Here is a 23,280-nt window from a genome sequence, read left to right on the forward strand (position 1 = left end):
TCTTCCACCTGGGCATTTCTCAAGTGGCAAAGTTTCAAGTACAGACTGCTGCTGGGACAGACAGTGAGTGGTGATGGATGAAGTTGGACCTCCAACTCATTCCCACTCTCCTTGAATCTCCTGGTTTGAAACGTTTCCATGCCCTTTCAATTCTGAGTTTTAATTATTACCCAATAAGCTACACAAAGCTTTTTTTCTGGGGCAATTTCCTATGTGTTTATGGTTTTCTCATTCTTCCAAATGCTGTCATCAGCACCAACTATTCTGACAGGCAGCTCTGGATGTCTAGGATAAAAATGATCTCATCCCTCCTTTCTACCCCCTCCCCTTTCCAGACAAACAAGTTTATATTATGTTTTCCAAATTAGATGAACTGTTCCACAATCAATTAGTGAAAAAAACGTTGATCCTGATGGGACCAGACTGCAGACCTTATGACATCTTCACATCACTTTCCTGAATGTGCCAAAGGGGCAAACTTCCCATACCGAACTGGAACGTCCTTCAGAGTGCCAATGGTGCAAAAAGATGGGCTTTGACCCTTGAAAACTCTAACATGTACCAGAACAGGGAGAAAGGGTCAGGGAAAGACATCTCTATGAAACTGAAAGAAGGACAATAAAAAATAAACTCAATAGTCTCCCTCAGAATGAGCTCCATATGAGAAACTCTTTGAGGGGAGGAAGCAAAAATGCACGACTCTCATACTGGGCAGGATGAAAATGAGCTATTTTCACAAATTTTGGCTTTCAGAATAGTTACTCCTCTTTGGTCAGTATAGGCCACTTTCCATCCAAGAATAAAAACTGCTAGAATGAATAAGTGTTTGGGGGAAAATAATCTAATAACTATTAGGTTTTACTGTGCAAAGCCAGATGTAAAATGATTAGCTTAGAAGATTGTTAATATATAAAACATGAATTAAATAAGATGATGGAAAGAGGGATGCCCAGTATAGAAACTCAGCAACTCTTTGGAATTTGTAGTGTTAGCCAGTGGCCAAGGACCTTGAGAGATTGTGCTGCCCCTGATTTCCCAGCTAGTATGTGTTAGAGGCAGGATTTGAATCCAGATGTTTCTGCTTCCAAGGTAAGACCCACCATCCACACTTTTTTAAGCTGCTTCTGAAATAAGTAGTATACAAATCCTTGAAGGATTGTGATCAACTATTTCTCAATTTTTTTAATCAGTGCAAGCCATTTATAATTAACTTGGAACTTTATTTTCTTAAATATCTTAATTTAGAATTCATATATCAAAAGTGGGAATTTTTCTACAAAGTTTCACCTTAATCTTTGGTCTAAATTTGTAGTTTTACCAGTACATGTAGTAGGAAAAATCTCTCAATTTATGCAAATCTACAACTTGGAAAATTGCCTCCGTCCCTGAGGGGGTAAGGGACAAGCTTAAGGTGATGCAGCCAGTATTTCCCAGAGATAGGACTGAGAGCCCATTTTAGTTCAACTCTGGGGCTACTACTTTTTTGTTGATACTTAAGTGTTGTTCATGGGCCTAATATTCTTTAAAGAAAGTTCCTATAGAACAGGTGCTTCATTTGGAAGATTCTCTTCTCTAATTGTCTTTATAGGCTAATTAATAGTAAGTGTCACATAGAAGGGGATAGCCCAGGAAAACAATCTACTAGATTACAAATTCCCACAAAAATTCTTAAAAGCTGAAATTTTAGTGGCAGCTAGGTGGCACAGTGGATAGAGGACCAGCCCTGAAGTCAGGAGGACCTGAGTTCAAATCTGACCTCAGACACTTAATCACTTCCTAGCTGTGTGACCCTGGGTAAGTCACTTTACTCTAATTGCTTCAGGGAAAAAAAAACTGAAATTTTGGAATTTTTTTGGAATTAGCTCCAAATCAGCAGTATGAGTGTTTAAATTTCAAAAATAAGCAAATAACACAAATTGTCTAGCTGTTAGTGAAAGAGAATAAAACTGAAACTGAAAAGTACAAATTTTTATTTCAGAGAACTGGTTGTTAAACATTTATTGCCTAAAAGGAATGTGTCTCTGTGTGTGTTTGTATGTGTGATGTGTGTATTTACTTTTAATGGGAAAAAAAAAACAACAACTTTTTTTTTTTTTTTAAACAAAGTGAAGGGGTGGGGAAGGGGTAGGAAGAATAATTGAAAAGGCAAAATGGGGACATGCATATTCTATAAATGTCAGAAAGAATTTGATTATAGCCTCTTGCTGCCAACACAGTATATTTCTATTCAAAGAAATCCCAATTGTATGTCACTCGCTTTGGGTTCTATACCATTAGAGTTCAAATGGCTTGAGAAGTGCTTGGCTGATTTCTTAGCTGTCAAGAAAGAACATGAAACAAATCATTCTGTCGAAGCAATACCCTGTAACAAGCTCTTCCCAACAGGGCCACCTATAGTTTTTGGTTTCTAAATATCTGGGTTCTGCCTTGAGCACATGTGCTTTTAGAACTATTTAATTGTCACTTCAAATTTCAATCAGTGATGACTGAGAAATCTGCCTGCAAGTTTAGGGTTTCCCTAATCAAAGATGCTTTTCCAGGATGCCCAACTGATTTTCTTCCAAATAAGCATCCAGAAAATAAGATTCCCTCCAATTCCACTCCCAAGGTCAGAGAATTGAGGCCAGGCTGGAGGGGTAGAGTGGAGGTTTGGGAAAGATAGGTTAAAAAGCATCTTTCCATATATGTCTATATTTGTGGTAAATATTTCTCCATTTGAATCTACACTTAATGTCACAAATACAAATTGTCATTTGCTGCAATTGAAATAGCACTGAATTAATGAATTAGTCAGTTTAACAGCTAATTCTGAAAGAGGACTTAACTCTTTACATTAGGAAATGTATTATAAGAACATGTTGACTTTACCTGGGTTTTCTAAGGGGAAAAGTTCAATTTCCTTTCAGATACTGAGTCTCTTGGCTAACCTATATATACTCTCTTTAGAATTGTTTATTTGAATTTATTTATTTGAATTTCTTTGAAATTATTTTGGATGTTTTTTTTTTCTATAGTAGTTTGTTCATGTACATTTGATTTTGCTCCTTAATGACATTGTGATTATTTCAATCCTTCCAGCTGACAGACAACTTGATCTCGGATATTTTCACCGCCATTGGCTCAATCACATTAGCCGTGTTACTGATCCTTTTCCTGGCAGTGGTGGCTTCCTTCATAGCTTCCAACAAACGGGCAAACCAGGGGACCTACAGCCCCAGCCGTCAAGAAAAAGAGGGGTCACGTGTAGAGATGTGGAATATGGTGCAGCCTCCGCCCATGGAGAGACTGATTTAGAAGGATCCAGTACTCTCAAGGAAACCCCTCGACTAAATAAATTGTAAATAACACATTTCCATTTGGAGCTCACATTTCCATTTGGAGATTGGGGTTTGGGGGGGTGGGATAGAGGTGGAAGGGATGTTCCAAGAGCTGTTTATCTCACAAACATCATGACCTGTGAATTGTGGAACATTTTTCTTTGATCGCCTTAAGTCCTTAATGCATGAATTTGATACCTTTACTCATTATTCTGGGCTAGCCAATCATACAACTGTTTTTCTGTGTTAGTAATTTCAGCCTGGATAATGTGCAGACATGTCTTAATTCAGTGGCTTCTGAAAGAAGCATCAGTGCCTGTCATTTAGATGTTTTGTGAACTGCAGACTCCTTTGGTGTTCATCTTTTAAATGGGCAGACTTCATTGCTGCAGAAAAACACAACAGAAGAAGTGAAATAAATATTTCTAATGAGCTGTCCCCAGTCATGTTATGGAAAGGTGTGAAGTGTGAACACTATGTTGTGTGTGCTTCCATTCTTTAATCCCTTCTTTAACCATTGAGTCAAAGAAAGTCATGGGAATAACCATGGCAACAAATAAAGGTTAAACTGTCATTCTCTCTTTTAATGTTCTTTCTTTGTGTTACTAATGACAATAATAATAGCTAGCATTTACAGAGTGCTCTGTCTTACAAGAAGCTTTACATGTCATCTCATTTGTCCCTCACAACACCCCTACGAAGCAAATGCTGTTATTATCATCTCTATTTTACAGATGATAGAACCAAGAGTGAGAAATGTTAGGTGATTTGTCTAAGCTCACCAGTGTCCAAGGCAAACATTCCAGGTCATCTCTTTCTGATTCCAAGTCCAACGCAATATCTCCTCTATCATGTCGGTATCTAGCTGATGCAGAGTCAATGGGATATGAGTTGCTTCTTAAACATAAACTTATTCAGTGCTTGCATCAAACTTCTTCTCCAATGAATTTTAAAGCTGTATTGTGCCTATGATTCTTCAATTACTGGTATATTAATGTTAAATTATTTCCTTAAGAGGAGAGAAGCAGAAGATGGTAGTAGTTTGGAGGCTGATTGTAGGTGGTCACAGTCAGTGAGGGAACTCTGGGTGAGGTATAAGACCCTTCAGCCTAGAGAGAACCTGCTGACAATGTCTGGTTTGGCTCCCCATCTCCCCTAAGGGCTCTCAGCCTTCCTGAGAAGTCAGGGGGTGGTAACAACCTGTGTTGTGATTGAAGCAGAGTGGTACCAGGTGGCAAACTCCATACAATAGCAAGTTGTTTATGTGGTCCCACGTGCCCAGTATATACTGGGCACATGCCCAGTGATTTTGTTACTTAAGGGTATAAAAAGGAGAAATCCCTTGAAATAAATGGGCTCCATTTATCCATCATCCTCAGGAGTCCTGCCTCATCACTTCTCTACTAGGACAGTATGTTTTAATCATCCCAACTTGAGGGCTCAAGAAAGCAGGATATTTTAATCACCCGGCATGGGGGCTCTAGAAAGCAAGACACAATAACTGACATTGGAATCAAGGTGGTCTGGAACTGACATTTACTACTTATGTGACCTTGAGCAAGCAATTTACCCTATGGTACCCCAGCCAACTCTTCAACAACCAAAACCATAGCTACAACCACCATCACCATTACAACACAGCTAGTGTTTATATGGCACTTCAAGTTTTGCAAAGTGCTTTAAAATATTATCTCATTTTATCCTCACAACAACCTCGAAAGGTAAGTGCTATTATCCCCATCTTACGTATGAGGAAAGTGATGTAGAGAGAGGTTAAGTAACTTCCTTAGAGTCATACAGTTTGCAGGTAACCAAGGCTGAATTTGACCTCTGGTCCAGTCTTTCGCCATATCACCTAGCTGCCATTCCTTTTACTTTCCCCTCGAGCCTTCTACTTCATAATATTTTCTGTTAGGTAAAAGAAAAGGTTATAGGTCCTCAATTAAGAAAAAATTAATTTTGTAACCTGTGTTTATTTTATTTCATTAGACCAAACTTCTGATTCATCAGGGTATAGAACTTCCCTACACTAATGGAGATCTGTAATTCTTCTACAATTTATAGCCTTAGAAAGGAGGAAGAAAGTACTTATTAATTAGGTGCTTTTATGTGCCATGCATTGTTCTAAGTACAGGAGATAAAAACATGATCAAAAAGAAACCCACTCTCTGCCTTTGAGGAGCTTACATTCTAATGAGGGAACAGAATAGACAAAAGGAAGCTAACTGAACGAAGATGCTGAACAACCTCTAAAAGCATCTCTTAGATAAAATGATGCTTTAAAAATCACTGTCCAGTGATTTATATCCCTTAGATTAGTTGAATGCATTTTCCAAGACCAATGAAGATTTAAGATTGAATAAAGCTACTGTAATGTGTCTGCAAAGTATTAAGAAAAGTAAGCATTATATCTCCTCTTTGATCTAACTTCTCCAGGGAATCCAATTAATGTTTCTTATACACCTGAAAGTTCCTAGTGATTATGAGCACTGTGATTGTCATTTCTTTAGTTAAAATTTTTTGGTTTCTCTATCATTGCTCATTAACAGAGCTATAACTAGGTTTGGCAACAAGAACTTTCTCCCAGGATACCAAAGATTTAGAGGATACCAACAACAGACTAAAAAAACAAACAAACCTGAGTTTAGTAAGAATAACCAAGCAAATGAGAAAAGGGTGGGTTAGCACAAATAATTAGCCATAATAGGAAGGTATCAACCCCTGGAAATACTCTTCTCTAATTTGCCTCTGTAATGGCAACTTCCTGAAAACAAAGGGACTAGAAATATTTATGGAGGAAAGTACCTTAATTTCTCACATTTCCCTGCCGAACCCTTGCCACAGTCTTATATACCAAAGTTTTGCATTCTAATGTTATCCCTCAATCCCCAACTGAAATACAAATGGAACAGGTAAAAAGAAATGAGACCAGTAACTAGCTCTCCTCCACGGATTCAAAATTTCTTTATAGGAAAACTTTCATGCTGCTTGTCCTGAGCTTATTTTTCTGGGCGTAGTCTAAGTGATAGAATGAGGATTCTGCCAGAGACATAAAGCATATACTTACTTTGGTAATGAAACATCTCTAAACCCACCTGTCCATTCCTAGGTCATACTGCTATTTAAACACCTTCACATAATCTCTATTCCTGCCAAACTGGACCCATATTTTCATTCTGTCCTTTCATTGCTGTGCCTTTGTTGACATTATCCCTCATATCTGGAATAAATTCTCGATCTCCCAAACTCCATCTGTTGAAAGACAAAGAGAATAGATAATAAGCATTTATATCGTGCCCATTATGTCAGGCACTTTGTAAGTATTAATTTCATTTGATCTTCAAAGCAATCCTAGGAGGAACTGAGGCAAACTGGGCAAAGGGACTTGCCCAGGATTGCACAATTAGTTAAGTGTCTAAAACCAGATTTTTTACTCAGACTTTCTGACTCTAGTTCCTTACTTGCTTCAAGGCATAACCCAGACATCACTTCCTCCATGAAGGCTTTCCCCAATGGGAACAATGAATTAGCCCTATTTATCTCCTCCACCAAATTTGGCTAATTTTTTTTTCTTAAAAAATTAGGGGCAACTAGTTTGCATACTAGAGAGAGCACCAACCCAGAAGTCTAGAGGACCTAAGTTCAAATATGGCCCAGACACTTAACACTTCCTGGTTGTGTGACTCTGGACAAGTCACTTAACCCCAATTGCCTCAGGAAAAAAAATATTGAAATCATCTTTGAAACTTGATTGGTTCAGTAGCCTAAATGAATTTAACTGGTTGCCTGAATACAAAGTACAAAAATGAAGGGTTCCAAGCCTTCTTTGATGATTAGTGGGGGGAAATCTTAGGCAACAGCATGTTGCCAGGCAATTCAAACCACTACCACCTTGGTTACAATGCACCTTTCATGCTAGAAAGGCAAACCCCAAAGCTCTGGAAATAGTTATGTTTCCCACATTCCTTCTAAAGAATGGCAGGATCTGTTTCCAGCCCAGACCCCTACAATTATCACTGAGGGAAGAAATCATTGTGGAAAAGGGATCTACCTTGTTCACCATTCCTAGCAACAGCTTGTTAGCTAGCTGCCATAAGATAAGCATGAGAGTCCTAGGGATCGAAGTACCACCCAGAACACCAGTGTTGCCTTCAGCCTAGACCCTCTGCCCTTCCCATCACCCAGGGAAGCAACTCTTATGGAAAGAGGTCAGCAATTTCCACCAAATGCCTAATGGATGCTACCTGCACAGCAGACAAAGAGCCCACCTGAAGCAGCAAGCATCATGAGGGGGACCCAGGAAGCCACTTATGCAGGTAAGGCAAACCACCATCACCTTTACAGTCACCTTCCCTCATATCCCAGTGGAGAGAGTCTGGGACTCTGAACCCAAAAGCCTTTGAGATAGCAAGGCTTCCAGCCAGTGCCCAAAGCCTTTAGTTTAAGATTCAACCCTTATGACTGTAGTCTGGCAATTGCTCCACCAGGTATTATAGCCATACCTGATAAAGTCCCAGAAAGTAAAATTTGTGGCACCAAAGTCTTGTGGCATTTTCAACTGATCCAACATCAGAGACTGATAATGATTTTTATCGGCAGAAAGAAACACTGACATTTACTTTGCCACTGCACCCTAAAGACCAAGGTACCTTTTTGTCAGACTCACAGTAAAATCTCCTTGCCTTCTCACTTTGAATGTGAGCTATCTTACTTTTTATTTTCATCTTCAGCAGTTAGCACAGAGATTTGCACATAACTGATTAATAAAGACTATTTTTGTTTCTATCATTCAACAATTGGACCACTGTATACTCTTTCCAGTCTTACCTCAGATATAAATCTCTCTATCCACACATTTCTTATAAAAGTTACCTGTCCATTTGCTTTATCCTTATCTTACTTTCTCTTGTGTGGGGTAGGTGTGGGAGTGGGGATGGGAGCCTATGTTATATTTATATCTGTAAAGGTTCATTGAATTGAATTGCAGTTGGTGATTCCAGTTAAATGACTGACATGATATAGAAAGGCTGAGTAGCACACCTTGATCTTGTATAAATTAGGATAAGGATCCCCCACTCCAAAATCCTGACCAAGCTTTGCTAAGGGACAAAACTATAAATAAGCAGACAATGACTTCTTCGAATTGCAATGATTATGAGGTACTTAAAGTAGCCTATTTCCTCATCCATCCATCATTCACTCCCCTCAGAGGAGTGAATGGCAATGGAAATCAATTAAGCTTAGACAGCTCTGCAGAGAGCACTAATAACGCAGAAGAGATCCTGGAAGCTGTCTGCAGGCTCCAGAAGAGAGAAATGGAGACAGACATCCCACTTGCTGACATGTGTTGCAACACAGCAAAAAGCAGGATTTGTAAAAAAGACACATCTGGTACGCATTTGCCAGGAGCAATATGAGGTCTAGCTCCAAAAAGGCCTGTGAAAGTCTTATGTCTGCTGTAGTCACAGCACCTACTAAGAAAGGTGAAGGGAGCCTAATGACCATAAGTGAAATCACCTGTCAAATTTGCCCCAAATCTCAACTCCCGAATATGCCCCATGTAGCCGGCCCTCTTAACTACCAAAAGGGATAAAAAGAAAATTCCTATTCTGTGTAACACAGGCAAACCAATGGTAGATGTTAACATTTTTTTTAAACCTTGAAACTATACAGAGTAACATCTCTTTGAGCCCCAGCCCCAAAACTTATTTATCCTGTGGTCTTGGCAAGTCACTTGCCTTTGAGTCTCAAGTTTCCATAACCATAAAATAGAGTTACCCAAATTTGTGAAGGCAAAAATTAGAGTGTTAAAATATGCAAAATACTTTGTTACTATATAAATGTAAAGTTTCATGATCTACACCTCTTCTTTTCAGGCTTCCTCAAAGCCTGCCAAGATTTCAGCCCAGAGAATTTTGGGAAGTATTTCAAACTGCAAGAGCCATCTAAATTGTAGACACCTCTTACTAATGGAATTATAAAACAACAGCAATGTCCCAGTACTCTTAATTACAGTCAAAGAAAGCAAATAATAAAAAAAAAAGTCATAGGAGCTGGAGGAACAACAGAAACAGAATTTAAAACCTAGTTTGCTGTTTCCAGTTCTCGCATTCTTTAGCTATGGAGAGAAGATGCAAAGGGTAGGGATAAAGAACACACACATAATGAGAAGAGCACAATTGTCTTGAGGCTCTAGTGGGCAGAACTGTTATGGAACTCAAAGGAGAGACAAAATAGGAATATTTAAGCTCTTCTCCCCCAACCCTTCTCCAAGAAAGATATTAATTACTGCCAGGAGGAGGAGCAAGAAGTTGATTCGAGGGATCCTCTGCTCTCCTCACAGAGAAGGGATATCCGGCTAGAATTACATTGATCTGCAATTTAGTTATTGAATATCATCAGGTTCAAGTTAACTTCTGATTACTTTATATGGGGGGGGGGAAATATAGAGCCAAGTTCTATATACAAAGCTTTACCTCTTTCCCAACAAATACCAGTTCCACAATGAACATCCATAGCAAATAGCAAAGAAACCCATTTATCCAAATCATAGCAAAACAGAAATCAGAGAAGGTAAATTTAGGAGAATATATACCAGATAATACAGAGAGAAAGAGTTTTCCCATTAGGAACCAAAAAAGTCAGCTTAGCCAAGAGATAGTACCCGGTGTCACCCAAGGAACACTTCCCACAGTTTGTAGAGTAGCAAGCTGGGAATGAGGACATGGTGGAAATTGCCAGCTCCATTCTTGTTATCTCAGTCTTTTCCTTCAGCAACTCGAAGTGAGATTATTTTCTTCCATCTTACTTCTTGAAGCTGAAAGCCAGAAGCCCCCCAAAGTTAGTCAATACTTGAAAAAAGACTGATGATATCTGGAGTTTTCCCATTCTCACTAACTTTGTCCTGCTCTTCACCTTGGTTAAGGGCATGCATTTCCACCAATAAGGAGGAAGTCCTATATCAATGAGCAGGGGCTACATTTTCTATATCAGAAGTGTCAATCAGGTGACCCTGATACCTGAGTGAAGGAAACAGATTAAAATGTAATTAGGAAACAATTAATTAAAAATACAATAGAACATGTTAATAGGTGATTTTCTAAATCAATATGCTGCCTGAAAAGATCCTTATGTATAGTGTTGTGCCCCATTCAAACATTTCTATTTGAGTTTGACACTCCTGGATTACACCATGCTGCTGCCTGAGCCTTTGACTTTAAAATTGATTAGTTTTCCAAAGATGGTGTTTTTTCATTGTTACTCATAGGATTCCTCCTTACAAAAAGCAATGCCTGATATCAGGCTTCCTTTCTCTGGCCATCAATCAGAAAGCAGCTACAAGTATCTAGAGCTTTACTTCATTTAAAGTTCTTTGATTAGAATCAACTATCTGCCCTTTACCTGGTTTAACCTTCCTTCCTTAATAGGATTATACAAAATAAAATATTTTCCATGAGTTCAGAAGTGCCTATGACCTTTCAAATTTCAATGTTTCCACCAGAAGTGCTATTTTAACTGGTGTGAACTGTAATGAATAGTGATGACAAAAATGCATGTTTCCAATTTAAATCCACTCCCTGAGGATCTGGCACCTGTGCTGAACTACAATTGCTTGCAGAAACAGGGGTGCACTATCTATTGAAAAGATTTGAATCAATTAATCCATCAATAAACCAATCAACATTTATTAATTGTGTGCCATGCACCAGACACTGTGCTAACCCTTAGGATTATGAAGACAAAAATGAAACTGAATTTGTTCAAGGAATAACTTCATGAACCAGACACTGGGTCAACTATGAAGTTGGCTAACTGCTTTGTTAGGGAACAATTCCATTTCATTCAGTTTGATATGTGGAGTAAATCTGTGACTGATAGTTAATACACACAGCTTATAAGATGGTGCTCCCAAGGTCAATGACTAATTTCAGGCAGAACAGAAGCAAGGCCAAACTCCCAGTGGAAGCAAATTATAATTCATTAAAAGTGTAAAATTTGCACATTACAGCACATCTAAATTAGAGCATATATATATATACATATATATACTTACATACATATATATATTTTTTAAATTTAGATTCATATCTTAAAACATCAGTCAAAATATGTTGTCTCAAGTATAACAGTTATAAAATCACAGAATTTCAGTTGGAAGGTAGGGGCCATCTAGTCTAATACCCAGCAGGGAAAAAAAAAAAAAAACCTTCTACAATGTGCTTTTGTCATCACCTAGACTTTTCCTGAAATATCCCTTTCCCCTAGTAAAGAGGACTAGACCTACTACCTCCTGATGTAATTTATTCTACTTTAGGAAAACTCACATTGAAAGATGTTTTCCTTAACTTTGACTCAATTAGCTACAAAGGTAACTTCCACTCATTTATTCCTGGTTCAGCCTTTTGTAAACAAGCAAGATAAATTTAATTCTTCTTTTACCCAATAGTTCTTCAAATTCTTCAAATAGTTTTTTCAAATAGTTCTTCAAGCACATCTCTAGTCTTCCTTACATGAATAATAATAGCAGCAATAATAACAATAATTAGCATTTTAATAGTTGGTAGCAGTTTTACAATTTGTAAAGTATTTCACAAATATTATCTCATTTTATTTTTGAAATCAGCTTCATAGAACATGAGTGCTATTATTAATTTAATTAGACAGGGATAAAAACTGAGACAGAAAAAAAAGATTAAGTAAATTCCCCAGGGTCTAATAATAAATATATAATATTGATTTGAACTCGTTTTCTTGACTCCAGATCTAGCGTGCTACCTAATCCACCATCTTGCTGCCTCTAAATTTGAGTATCTTCACCATCTAGATATTATCTAACTTATCAAAAACCTTCCTAAACTGTAATAATCAGAAGTGAACCTATTACTCCAGATGGGCTTTGATTATAACAGAATAATAGGACTATCAATATATTTGTGGAATCTATGATCATAAATAGTTTAAGGCTATATTAGCTTTTTTTGACTACCATGTTCCATCATGGATTAATTTCCAGCTTTTGGTCTGTTAAAATCACCACATCTTTCCCACACACACACACACACAAGAAAAGAACTACTTATTATATAGCCACAGCTATTCTATCCCCATACTATACTACAGGATATATTCCTGGCAAACACAGGGTGTAGAAATGGAGGCATTTATCTTCGTTGGCTCAAAGATCATTGCAGCCATGCAATTGCAGCTATAAAATTAAAAGACACTCTTTGGAAGGAAAGCTATGGCAAATCTAGATAGCATTCTAAGACACTTTGATGACAAAGATTTGTCTGTTTCAAAATATAGTTTTTCTAGTTCTTGGTGGTTGGTTGTTGTCCTTTATTCTTGAAAAGGACGAAAATGACTTCACTATGTTAGAGTCAAGTTACTGTGTGTCTGACTGTGGCTGATCAGACCATTATGAGCTTAGAAAACTCTGCCACATGTCGGACTCAAATAGGCCCTATGAACATTTGAAGTGGATTCTCTAACTTTGTACATCTCACATTGCTTTTGGGCTAATTCAATTTGGCTTCGCTCATAGGGACAACACCTTCTCTGATGAGGGCACGCCATCCTGGATGGTTCTGTACAAGCCTCTCCCATGTCAGACAATCAATTCTAAAGTTCTAAAGAAAGACCTTGAGAGTGTCCTTGTATGGCTTCTTCTGACCACCCTGTGAGTGCTTGATTTCCCCATAAAATAGTCTTTTATAGCAAGCATTCAAATACTTCGGCCAATGGAGTTGTGCTCTCTGCAGGAGAGTTTAAATGTTTGACAGTTTAGTATGAGAAATAATCTCAGTATCTGATATCTCATCCTGTTAGGTGATCTCCAGAATCTTTCTAAGACAATTAAAATAGAAGAGATTCAATTTCCTGTCATGGTGTTGGTACACTGTCCAGGTTTCCCAGGCATATAACAATGAAGTCAGCGCTATGGCTCTGTAGACCTTGAGTTTGGTTAGTTAGTCTAATATCTCTTCCCTCCCATACTTTTCTTCAGAGCCTCCCCAACACTGACTTGCCTTTGGCAATGTGTGTGAAACGCTCATCATCAATATGTACATCCCTGGGAAGCATATGCTAAGGTAAGTGAATTTATCTATAGCATTCAAAATGTCTCCATTTGCTGCAAGTTATGGTTTCATGTATGGGTGATGTGATGCTGGTTGATGGAGTATATATTTCTTGGTGGTATTAGCAAAATTAGCACAAGCAATAGAGACTTAATTCATATTTTGTTGCATTTCAGTTTCAAAGGCTGCATTGAGTTTAGTCATTGGCCACTGATACTCCTTTCACTTTAGTTTTGGCTTATAGCCCTTTGAAATTTGCTATCAGTGTGGTAACTGATCTCATTGAAAATGTTTAACAACATGGCTGAAAACATCATGCTAAAAAAGCATGGGGGCAAACATACAGTTTTGCGCCACTGGTGACTAGGAAAGCATGAGAGAATCATCTGTTATTCAATTTTTCCAGTAGCAATGAATGGCCGTGAAAGTTGTATTGTAAGGAAAGCAGAGCAATGCAAAAAGGACACTTTTCAATTGTGATGCTGGAGAAAATATTTGAGTCTCTTTGATAGCAAGGATGTCAAATTAATCAATACTTAAATAAATTAATTCAAGCTATTCACTGGAAGGTCAATTTAGAAACTCTGGCTACATAATGAGAAATCAGGATTTATTGGAAAAAAATCTTCAGGTTGGGAAAGAATGAACTCAAAAGGAAAAGAGAATTGCACAGAATGATAGTATCATGGAAACAATGAATATGAATTTGGATAGGTTTTAAAAGATAGTGAAGTATAAAAGTTCCTGGTGTACTATAATCCATAGGGTCATGAAGAGTCAGACACAACTGAACAACTGAATATCCCATTCTATAATTACAAAGTTGACTTGTTGAACATAACTGTACTCTTTTCAAAGTATTATTGACCCAATATCAAAAACTTTGTGAATCTAAATTCAGTCATCCAGTGTGTTAATTATCCTGATAAGCTTGATATCTTCTTCAAATTTTATAAATACACAATCCCATCCTTTAGCCAATTATTGATAAAATTGTTATTCAGCACAATGTCAAGTTTAGAATTCTGGGGATCATTTGAAACTTCACAAAGTTTTAAAAATCTTTAGTTTTTGAGTATATCCTCTTACCTTATAGTGTCAGTATAAAGATATTACACTGATTTGAAGTTATTAATGTTTGTACAAATGGAATCAATTATTTGTGATAGGAGAAAAAGTAAGAAATTGAGGCAGAGGCTGAACATTCTGTTCTCCTGAGAAAGAGGGGGTACCAGGCTAGATTATATCTATCTGTTACATCAAAACTGTTTATGAAGGGGAAATCAATTATAAGTTCATGGTACATTTCTAATCACTATTTCTTAATAGGAAAGGAGTGTCCCAAGTATTATACTTAAGGCTTGACTTTCCTTCCCACCAGAAGTCATTTCCACAATAAATACATAGAACAAATGGCTAATAAATCCATTTATCCAATTCAGTAGCAAGATAGAAATCAGAGAAAGTATACAGAGAAAAATATATACCACACTATGTAGAGTGAAGGAGTTCTCTTACTGAAGTAAGATAACTTGGTTCAATTAAAAAGAAAAAAGTACCAGATCTCATCAAAGAAGAAATTCCCCAAAGTCATCAATGTGGCAAGTTGTGAACAAGGGTATGATCAAAGTGTCAACTCCTCCACAAATCAGCTTCTTCCCAGAGCCTTTCTCATCCCTAAAAAGAGGTTGAAATGGAATGGTGTATCTTTTATTTTCTTGGACATGGATGGCAGAAGACCAGATCTTTTCTTTCTAGTTTTCACCAATTCTGCCTTCACATAGATCTAGAGCATTGGTCCCCATCTGTGAGAAGAGTCTCATATCAATGACAGATTTGCTTTATATCTATTTTAAAATTTCTATGGCTAAAAAAGCATGTTTCCACTTATTATAACCATTCTTTAGGGAAGCAAACCGTAAGTAGAGGTGCCTGCCATTTTTGACATAACCACTGCCCCCACCATCAAGTGGGACCGACTGATATTTACAGGAAGGTAAGCCCAAAAGTCCCAAGAACAGCAGCATACAACCTCCTTACTCCCACCCCCACTCCCCCGTAGCTCCTCCTACTACCCACACTCACAATTAACCTCCAGGGAAGCAATCCTTATGGAGCTAAAATTCGACAATGGGTGTAATGGGGTGAGGGAGGAAGGAAGGAAGGAAGCAAGCAAGCAAGCAAACATTTATTATTAAATATCTACTAATTACCAGGCACTGTGCTAAATACTTTATAAATATTATCTCATTTGATCTTCATAGCAATGCTGGTAGGTAGGTTCCGTCATTATCTCTACTTTACAGCTGAAGAAAGTGACTCAGGCAGAGGTTAAGGGACTTGCCCACAGTTACACGGCTAATGAATTTCTGAGGCTAGATTTGAACTCAAACCTTCCTCACTCCAGGACTAGTGCTCTATCACCACCTAGGACCACCTGGCTGTATCCTGAATTGCTCCTGCAGGTGCCATAGCCCCTAGATCTTCAAAGGTCTCATTGGCAAAGTACTTGGTACCTTCAAATTACATAACATCAAAAACTAATATAGTTTTATCAATGTAAACTTTATCAATGTAAATTACACTAAAGGATATACATGGCTATCTTTCTTGTCACAGTATCCTAAGCAGGTCTTTCCTTGTCTCCCCACTGGTCATCTCTCTTACTAGAGTATAAACTGCTTAAGGACAGGGAATATAATTTTTTTATTTGTATAAACATCTTGTTGATTTGTTTTAATTCATTTCTGCCAAAGTATGCTTTGCTTTGATGCTCAGAAGTAGAGCTACAACAAAAAACTTTGTCTCTGCTGTGATCATAACAAAAGAGAATTTAGGATCAAGGACAGAAAGAATACATTCAGTTGGAAAGAAAGGGGGATAAGATTCTGTACCACACAGAAAAAAAGAAAAAGAGAGGAGAATGAATACCAGGCTAAAATAAATATGGGGAAGGTAACAGCTCACATTATCTGATAAGTTATTTTAACTAACTAGTCTTGCTAACCAGGTATTAAACTTCAACAATTCTATATTGCTGGAGCAGTAAGATGACATAGTGGACAGAGCACTAGTCCTGAAGTCAAGAGGATCTTAGTTCAAATCAGACCTCAGACATTAAACACTTACTAACTGGGTGACATTGGCAATTTGGTTAACTCTCCTCCTGCCCCTGAAAAAGTTTAATGAATTTGGATCAATGATATGAAATAAAATAATAGTTATTGTTCATCATCTCTATCTTGATAATAGCCAAAACATAGAGAAAATAAATCTCATTGATTTGGACTTTATTACATTTCAATAAAAATACCACCATTTTAGAACTTTGTGTTTTTCAAAGAACTTTCATATACCTTATTTTATTTGATACTTAAGATAAAGCGTGGGTCTGGATTCTGTCTTCATTTGACAGATTAAGAAATGGGTTAAGTGAAAATGTCTATATATATATATATGCATATACACACACACACACACATACACACACATATGTTTGTATAAGCAGCAGAGTGAGGACTAGACATCAATTCTCCTGATTTCACTACATAAGGATTGGGGGGAATGGCTGTAGGGATAAAAATATGTTATTGGGCCGGTTCTATCTGAATTCAGTTAAAAAAAAAAAACAAGAAAGAGATAATAACAATATCCCATTCAAAGTCCAAACTATATTCCATGCCTTACAGAGAAATAGGGATTTGAAAAGAGCAAATTTCAAAGTATGAAAATAGGAAAATGCTAATAGAGCTATATACAAGGATTGCTGGTAAATTGAGTATTTTTTTTAAAGAAATCACTAATTAGTGTGATGAAACTGCTTCTATGGATTTAAAAAAAAGAGATAAGGTGACAGGGTTATAAGATAGCTCTATTCAGAACCACTGTGATGATCAGATTCACAGAGCACAGTGGAGCAAATGACTCTTCATTGTGTACTGATACCACAAGAAGGCAAGTTACATCAGAACAAATGAGAACCAATCAGAATAATAAGAACAAATCAGAACCAATACTCAACATTCTGCTTTAGTGCATATGACAGTCACTACATTCAAATTTATTAAACTCATACTTTAATACTTTAATTATTCATCAGTACTATATCAAAATAAATATGGAAACATGTCACTAGATATAGAGGTTTTATTTTTATTTTTATTTTTTTTTTGTTATTGATACCCTTGACACCATGCCAGAGAGCAATGTATTGCTGAGTAGAGGGCAATGTTAGGAAAGAACTTCATCCCTGAGCTTAGAATGGAGATGGGATGAAATTGAGAAGATCTGAAGAGAAAAAAGATTAAAAATCTGCTGTCACTTAAAATCATTACATAAAATAGCTTCAAAATTTTTGCTTAATGAAGCATATAAAAATTAATTCCAGTATCTCAATTTTTAGAAAAGATGTGCACATTTAGATGACCATGTCAGAAAAAGCTCTCCATTTTATGACATGAATTCAACTAACAGACCAATTTTACCAAAAAGAGAGTAATTTTTAAAAGTTGGTATATGCTATACATATATCATGAATTTTCTCCACAATACTCAACAAAAAGTGTAAAAACATTTCATGAATTATACCTAGTAGTACCTGCAGCAGCTGTTGCCAGGGAACAAAAAAAATAGGAGAAAAGGCAGAATTATCATTGTCAAACAGTGTCAATCCAGGTGAAAGTGAATTGAAAGAATTATAAAAGATCTATGCAAAGACATTGAAAGATTAAAATATCTAGAAATATATAGAGAAGTGTAATAAAACGTTAGAAAAAAAGGATCCCAATACCACTCAATTAAAGGCAACAAAAAGTAAACATATAGAACAAAAATCCATCCCCCTCCAAAAAAACTATCAAAAAATTTAGATATTATTAACTGATAAATTGAAAGCAAAATATAAAGGTAATGAAAAGAGTCAAAACAATGCAAAAAATTAATAAGTCAACAATTAAAATTTTTATTAAAGAAACCTAAGAACTAAAAATAATTAAAGGAGAAAATGAACCCATAGAAGAGATGAAAAATGTCTCATCCTCTATAGGAGGGATTCTTAAACTTTTTCTACATATAACCCCTTTTTGCCTGAGAAATCTTTATGTAATCCTGGACTATAGGTGTTTAAAATAAGTATACAAATTATAAAAGTAAATCATAAAAATTTATTTAAACCAATTCTTTGGCCTATATATAATTTTACAATTTATTAATGACAAAATTAGTATATAAATTTATGCTAATGAGATGAATGTTTATTTATTTTTACATGAATAATTTAATCTTGGTAGAATATTTGATAACTTTTACTGCTACCAAATTTTTCGCAACCCCTACATTTAGTTATATGAACCCATGTAGGGTTATGGCCCCAGTTTAAAAAGTTTTGTTCTATATGATCACAACAAAAACACAAGTTAGATTCAACAAGAAATAGAAAGGCTGATACACAATAAATATCACAAATGAAAGAAGGTTTTTTGTTTTGTTTTGTTTTTTTTAAGTGATAGGACTGAAATGATCTTCGTCGCTAGACTAGAAATTGATGGGACTGGATAAGAACCAAGACTTGGCTCAAATACTTCCCGTGACACAAAGTGCAAGACTTGACCAGCTTTTCCTCATACACAAAACTGATTCTATCTTTGTTAATAGAGAAGGCATCACATTTATTTTCAAAGGATCATCCCTCCAAAAATACACCAATTATTTGGTCATATACTTTTAAGAAAATATTCACAGTCTATATCATACTAAAATCAAAATCTACAAACAGAATATAGCTTAAGGAAGAAAAAGAGGTTGTAACAAAAATTTCCAGGGATATAAAAATAGCTTTTTACCTATTCTGTAATTATTTTGAATAACTCCCTAAAACCACTCTATCTATTGATTACTGAAAAACTTTTTGAAGAATTTACATGGTTTGTTTATGTTCTATAAATGCACAAACCAGAACCAAGTATAATGAACATTTTCAAATGTCTGATGCCTCTATGGAAAACTTTTCTTGGTTTAAATCTTGTGGCCAACTCAATATTATCAAAAACAATTCATATAAAACATGAAAATTTGGGGAGAAAACATTTAAACACATTATGATTTTTCCCAATATTAAATCCATTATCACTTCTCCTAAATTTAACTAACTATGGCCTCTAAATTTTAAAAAGTTGAACTAAAACATCTTATTAATAACTTTATGTGTATGATAAGCTATAAAGCTTCACTGAAAAATATATTAGAGAGCTTCTTGGAATATTTATCCAGTATCCAGTAATATAAAATTATATGTATTATATATATGCATATATAATATTATATATGAAGTAATAGGTGTTGAGTTTTTTAATGCATACCAAGAAAAGATAGGTATTGATAACCATGAGCATGAAAATACATTGAAAATAAAACTATCAATGATAAAACTATGTTTGATGCATTAAGTGACTTAAGCATCCTGAAATAAAAGATTAATTGGAATAATATTTTAAACAATTATTGCTTAGAACACTAATCTTAATATACACTTTCAAAAATGTACTATTGATCATAAAAATTTAGATGATAGTAGGTTAACAAAAACCAATGTTATACTAATTAAACACAAGGTCTACTATTCCAAAGCAGTTATAGATGAACACTTCTTCAAAAAGGAAGAAGAGGATTGATAGATATTCCTAATGTCTTGTGACATGATTAACATGTCACAAGCATACAGAAATGCTTTGAAATAAGCAGAAATCACTGGACCAAGTAATAGTTAATTCTGATAAAAAAGAAGTTGAGAGCAGAATTTAATAAGAAGGTAGAGAGACAGCTGGAAGGGAGAAGGGAGAGTAAGGCTTACGCACTGGACTTTTTTCTTATCTGGTCACATTATTTTTGTTTGTACAAAAGCATATAATCAAATCTCTTTTGTACATAATCAAAATTATTTGGTACTTCGTAATACTCCCTCTTATTTTATCATAACTTATTCCTCTACCCCTGGGTCTGAGAGGTGTACTATTCCTTGCTCTTCTAATTTGCTAATGTCACCTTTTATGTGCAAATCATGCACCATTTTGAATTTATCTTAATATGCAGTATTAATCTTCCTAGGAAAACTGTATCTACTTTATCTATCAAAATCAGGCATTATAACTCTCTTAGTTCATAGTTTCAGAGACAGTATTGTTAGTTTTCTCTTGTTGCTACATCTAACTTGATCATCTAGTTTTGAGGAACAGATTCTTATTTTTTCTATGTTGATCCTTCTCTCCTATCATTTTGCTTCCCAACAGTCTTTTATGTTCTCTTCTTTAAAAACAAAACAAAACAAAAACCCTTGATCAATCTTTTTTTTCTATTACTTTCATATCTAAAAACGAATAAGTGGATAACTTTTAAAAATACATTTGTATTTTTCCATTAAATATTTCTCAATCAAATGTAAAAATTTTAGCATTCATTTTAAAATTTTTTTAAAATTCTGAGTCCAAATTATATCCCTCCATCATGGCTCTCTTCATTCATTGAGATGGTAAACAATATGATACTGATTATGCATGTGTAATCATGTAAAATTCATTTTTAAATGAGTCATGTTTCAAAAGAAAACACATCAAAAAGAAAACATAGACACTAAACCCCAAGAAGAATAAAACTTAAACAATATGCTTTATACTGCACTCAGAGATTGTCACTCCTTTCTCTGGAATGGAGAGCATTTTTTCATTATGGGTCCTTTGAATTTTTCTTCAATCATGCCCAGGGCAAGAGTGCTAGATATATTTTAAATACACATCACAGGTGGTAATATAAAAATACATTATAGATAACTGTAGCTTCTTCATATCTATGGAGAATTAATTATATGATCTCTTGTAAACCAAAACACTAAATATTTAAAAAAATTTCAGAGATAGAAGACCATAAAGATTCTTTAGTCCAGTGGTTTTTAACCTTGGATCAGTGATCTTTATAAAAGAAATGGTTTGATAACTATTTTTCATAACAATTGGATTTCTTTGTAATTCTATGTATTTTATTTTATGCATTCAAAAACATTATTCTGAGAAGAGGTCCATGGACTTCACCAAATTGTCAAAGGGGTCCATTGCATAAAAAAGGGTCTATTGATCTAGTCCAACTCTATCTGCAATATGTCTCTCACCCAAACTACTTATGTTTTGCAATCCTATCACCTCCTTACAGGTGACTACTTGAACTGAGGTTTGGAGAACCAATTATTAACATTTTTAGTGTGATCACACCTTGTAAATTGGCAAAAGTTACAAGTTAGAATATATATCACATATCATCATTTTGTAGGGAAGGCATACAACTTAGCTTTTACCTATCATTTCACAGGCCATGCCTTTGAAAGCTCTTAGTTCTCCCCTTCTTCCATACTATCTCTTCCATTAAAATAATTTTCTTCCTTCAAGGCTTGACTCAGGGACCACTTTTTCAATGAAGCCTTTCTTGATTTTCTTTTGCATTTCTTACACTACTTAAAATTACTCCTATGTTCTTGTCATGCTACAATTTGTCTTATAATTATTTGTGGTTTGGCTTTGTTCCGTTTTGACTGTAAGCTTCTCAAGACCAGAAATAATATGTTTTTCATTATATCTTTCCTGAGCAGAACATAATCTGCTGCATGTAGTAGGCATTTAATAAATGTTGAATTTGATTTTTATTGAATTTGTTGATTTCCCTCAACTCTAATTTCACTCTGCTAATGGAATTAGCTGAGAAAATGAGCTCAGAGAAACAGTGATAAAAAGTGGGAATGTTAGGTCTAGATTCTAGATTCCAATTCCTCAAAATGAATTTTGATTCTATGATCACAGGATTTGAAGTAGAAGAGAATTTCAGTGGTTATTTAAGTGTGGTATAATGAAAAGAGTAAAGTCATAGGATCTGGATTCAAATTTCTTATCATATGTTCATTATCTAGATGGCGTTGGGCAAATCAATTTACCTCTCTGCATTCCTGTTGCTTCATTTATAAAATGAGGGGTTAAACTATGTTACCTTTGTGGTCCTTTCCAGATCAAGAACTATATGTTATGATAATTCAACATCTTCATTTTTTTTTTGAGAAGGGAACCAAGGCCAAGTGATGAAGTGATTTGCCCAAGATCACACAGCTAGTGATTATCTTTGATCGTTATTTAAATATACCATTCAAATTAGTTGCAAATAAGTTGCATACCTATCTAATGAATAGGTTTGTGTACTGTAAATAGAAATTCTCTAACATATTGGGAAGCATATGAGAGAGTAGACTATCCATCATTTATATTCTGTCATATTTGAGGGTCAGAAAAGAACTGAATATGATGCCTTCATTGCCAATGAATAATTTTTGTGAGTCTTAGTTTCTCTCTTCTGCATATTATCCCACCCAGCTCCCAGGGCAGTTATATAGATCAGAGGCACTCATTCTCATCACTCTCAAGTTCAACCTGAACTAGAATAAAATGTTATGGGGAAATATTTAACAAAAAAATCAACCATACATTTTTATTGTTGTTGTCATGTTTTATTCTTCATGACCCCATTAAGCGTTTTCTTGGCAAAGATAATGGAATGGTTTTGTCATTTCATTCTCCAGGTTTGAGCCTGAGGCAAACATGGTTAAGTGACTTGCTCAGAGTTATACAGCTAGAAAGTGTCTGAGGCCAGATGTGAACTCAAGTCTTCCTACTTCCAGACCCTGTGCTCTATCCAGTGAGCCCCTACAATAATCTCTATTTGAGTTTGACGTCACTGCTATAGATCAAATGAAAGCACATTATCAACCTTAAAGTATACATATTTCAGTTTATGGTTTTTGTCTGGCACCTAAAACAGTATATCACATGTATGAGAAGAGCATAGGATCTTAGTTTTAG

General features: G+C 35.6%; 1 protein-coding gene across 2 annotated transcripts in view; it reads left to right on the plus strand.

Annotated features, from left to right (window-relative positions):
• CRB1 (crumbs cell polarity complex component 1) overlaps positions 1–3,891 on the plus strand; it is a 266,744-nt gene extending 262,853 nt beyond the window's left edge. Inside the window, exon 13 of one of the 2 annotated variants that reach the window (XR_012489048.1) lies at positions 3,079–3,191. Coding sequence is in view for 1 of the 2 variants with exons in the window: in XM_074308671.1 (XP_074164772.1) it covers positions 3,079–3,294 (216 nt within the window). In the remaining variant the exon portion in view is untranslated. Of the gene's footprint in view, positions 1–3,078 lie in introns of both variants that reach the window. The other variant, XM_074308671.1, reaches the window with a different exon arrangement.
• The last annotated feature ends 19,389 nt before the right edge of the window (positions 3,892–23,280 follow it).

This window comes from Sminthopsis crassicaudata, chromosome 4 (assembly GCF_048593235.1).
Source record: "Sminthopsis crassicaudata isolate SCR6 chromosome 4, ASM4859323v1, whole genome shotgun sequence".
Lineage (NCBI taxonomy): Eukaryota > Metazoa > Chordata > Mammalia > Dasyuromorphia > Dasyuridae > Sminthopsis > Sminthopsis crassicaudata.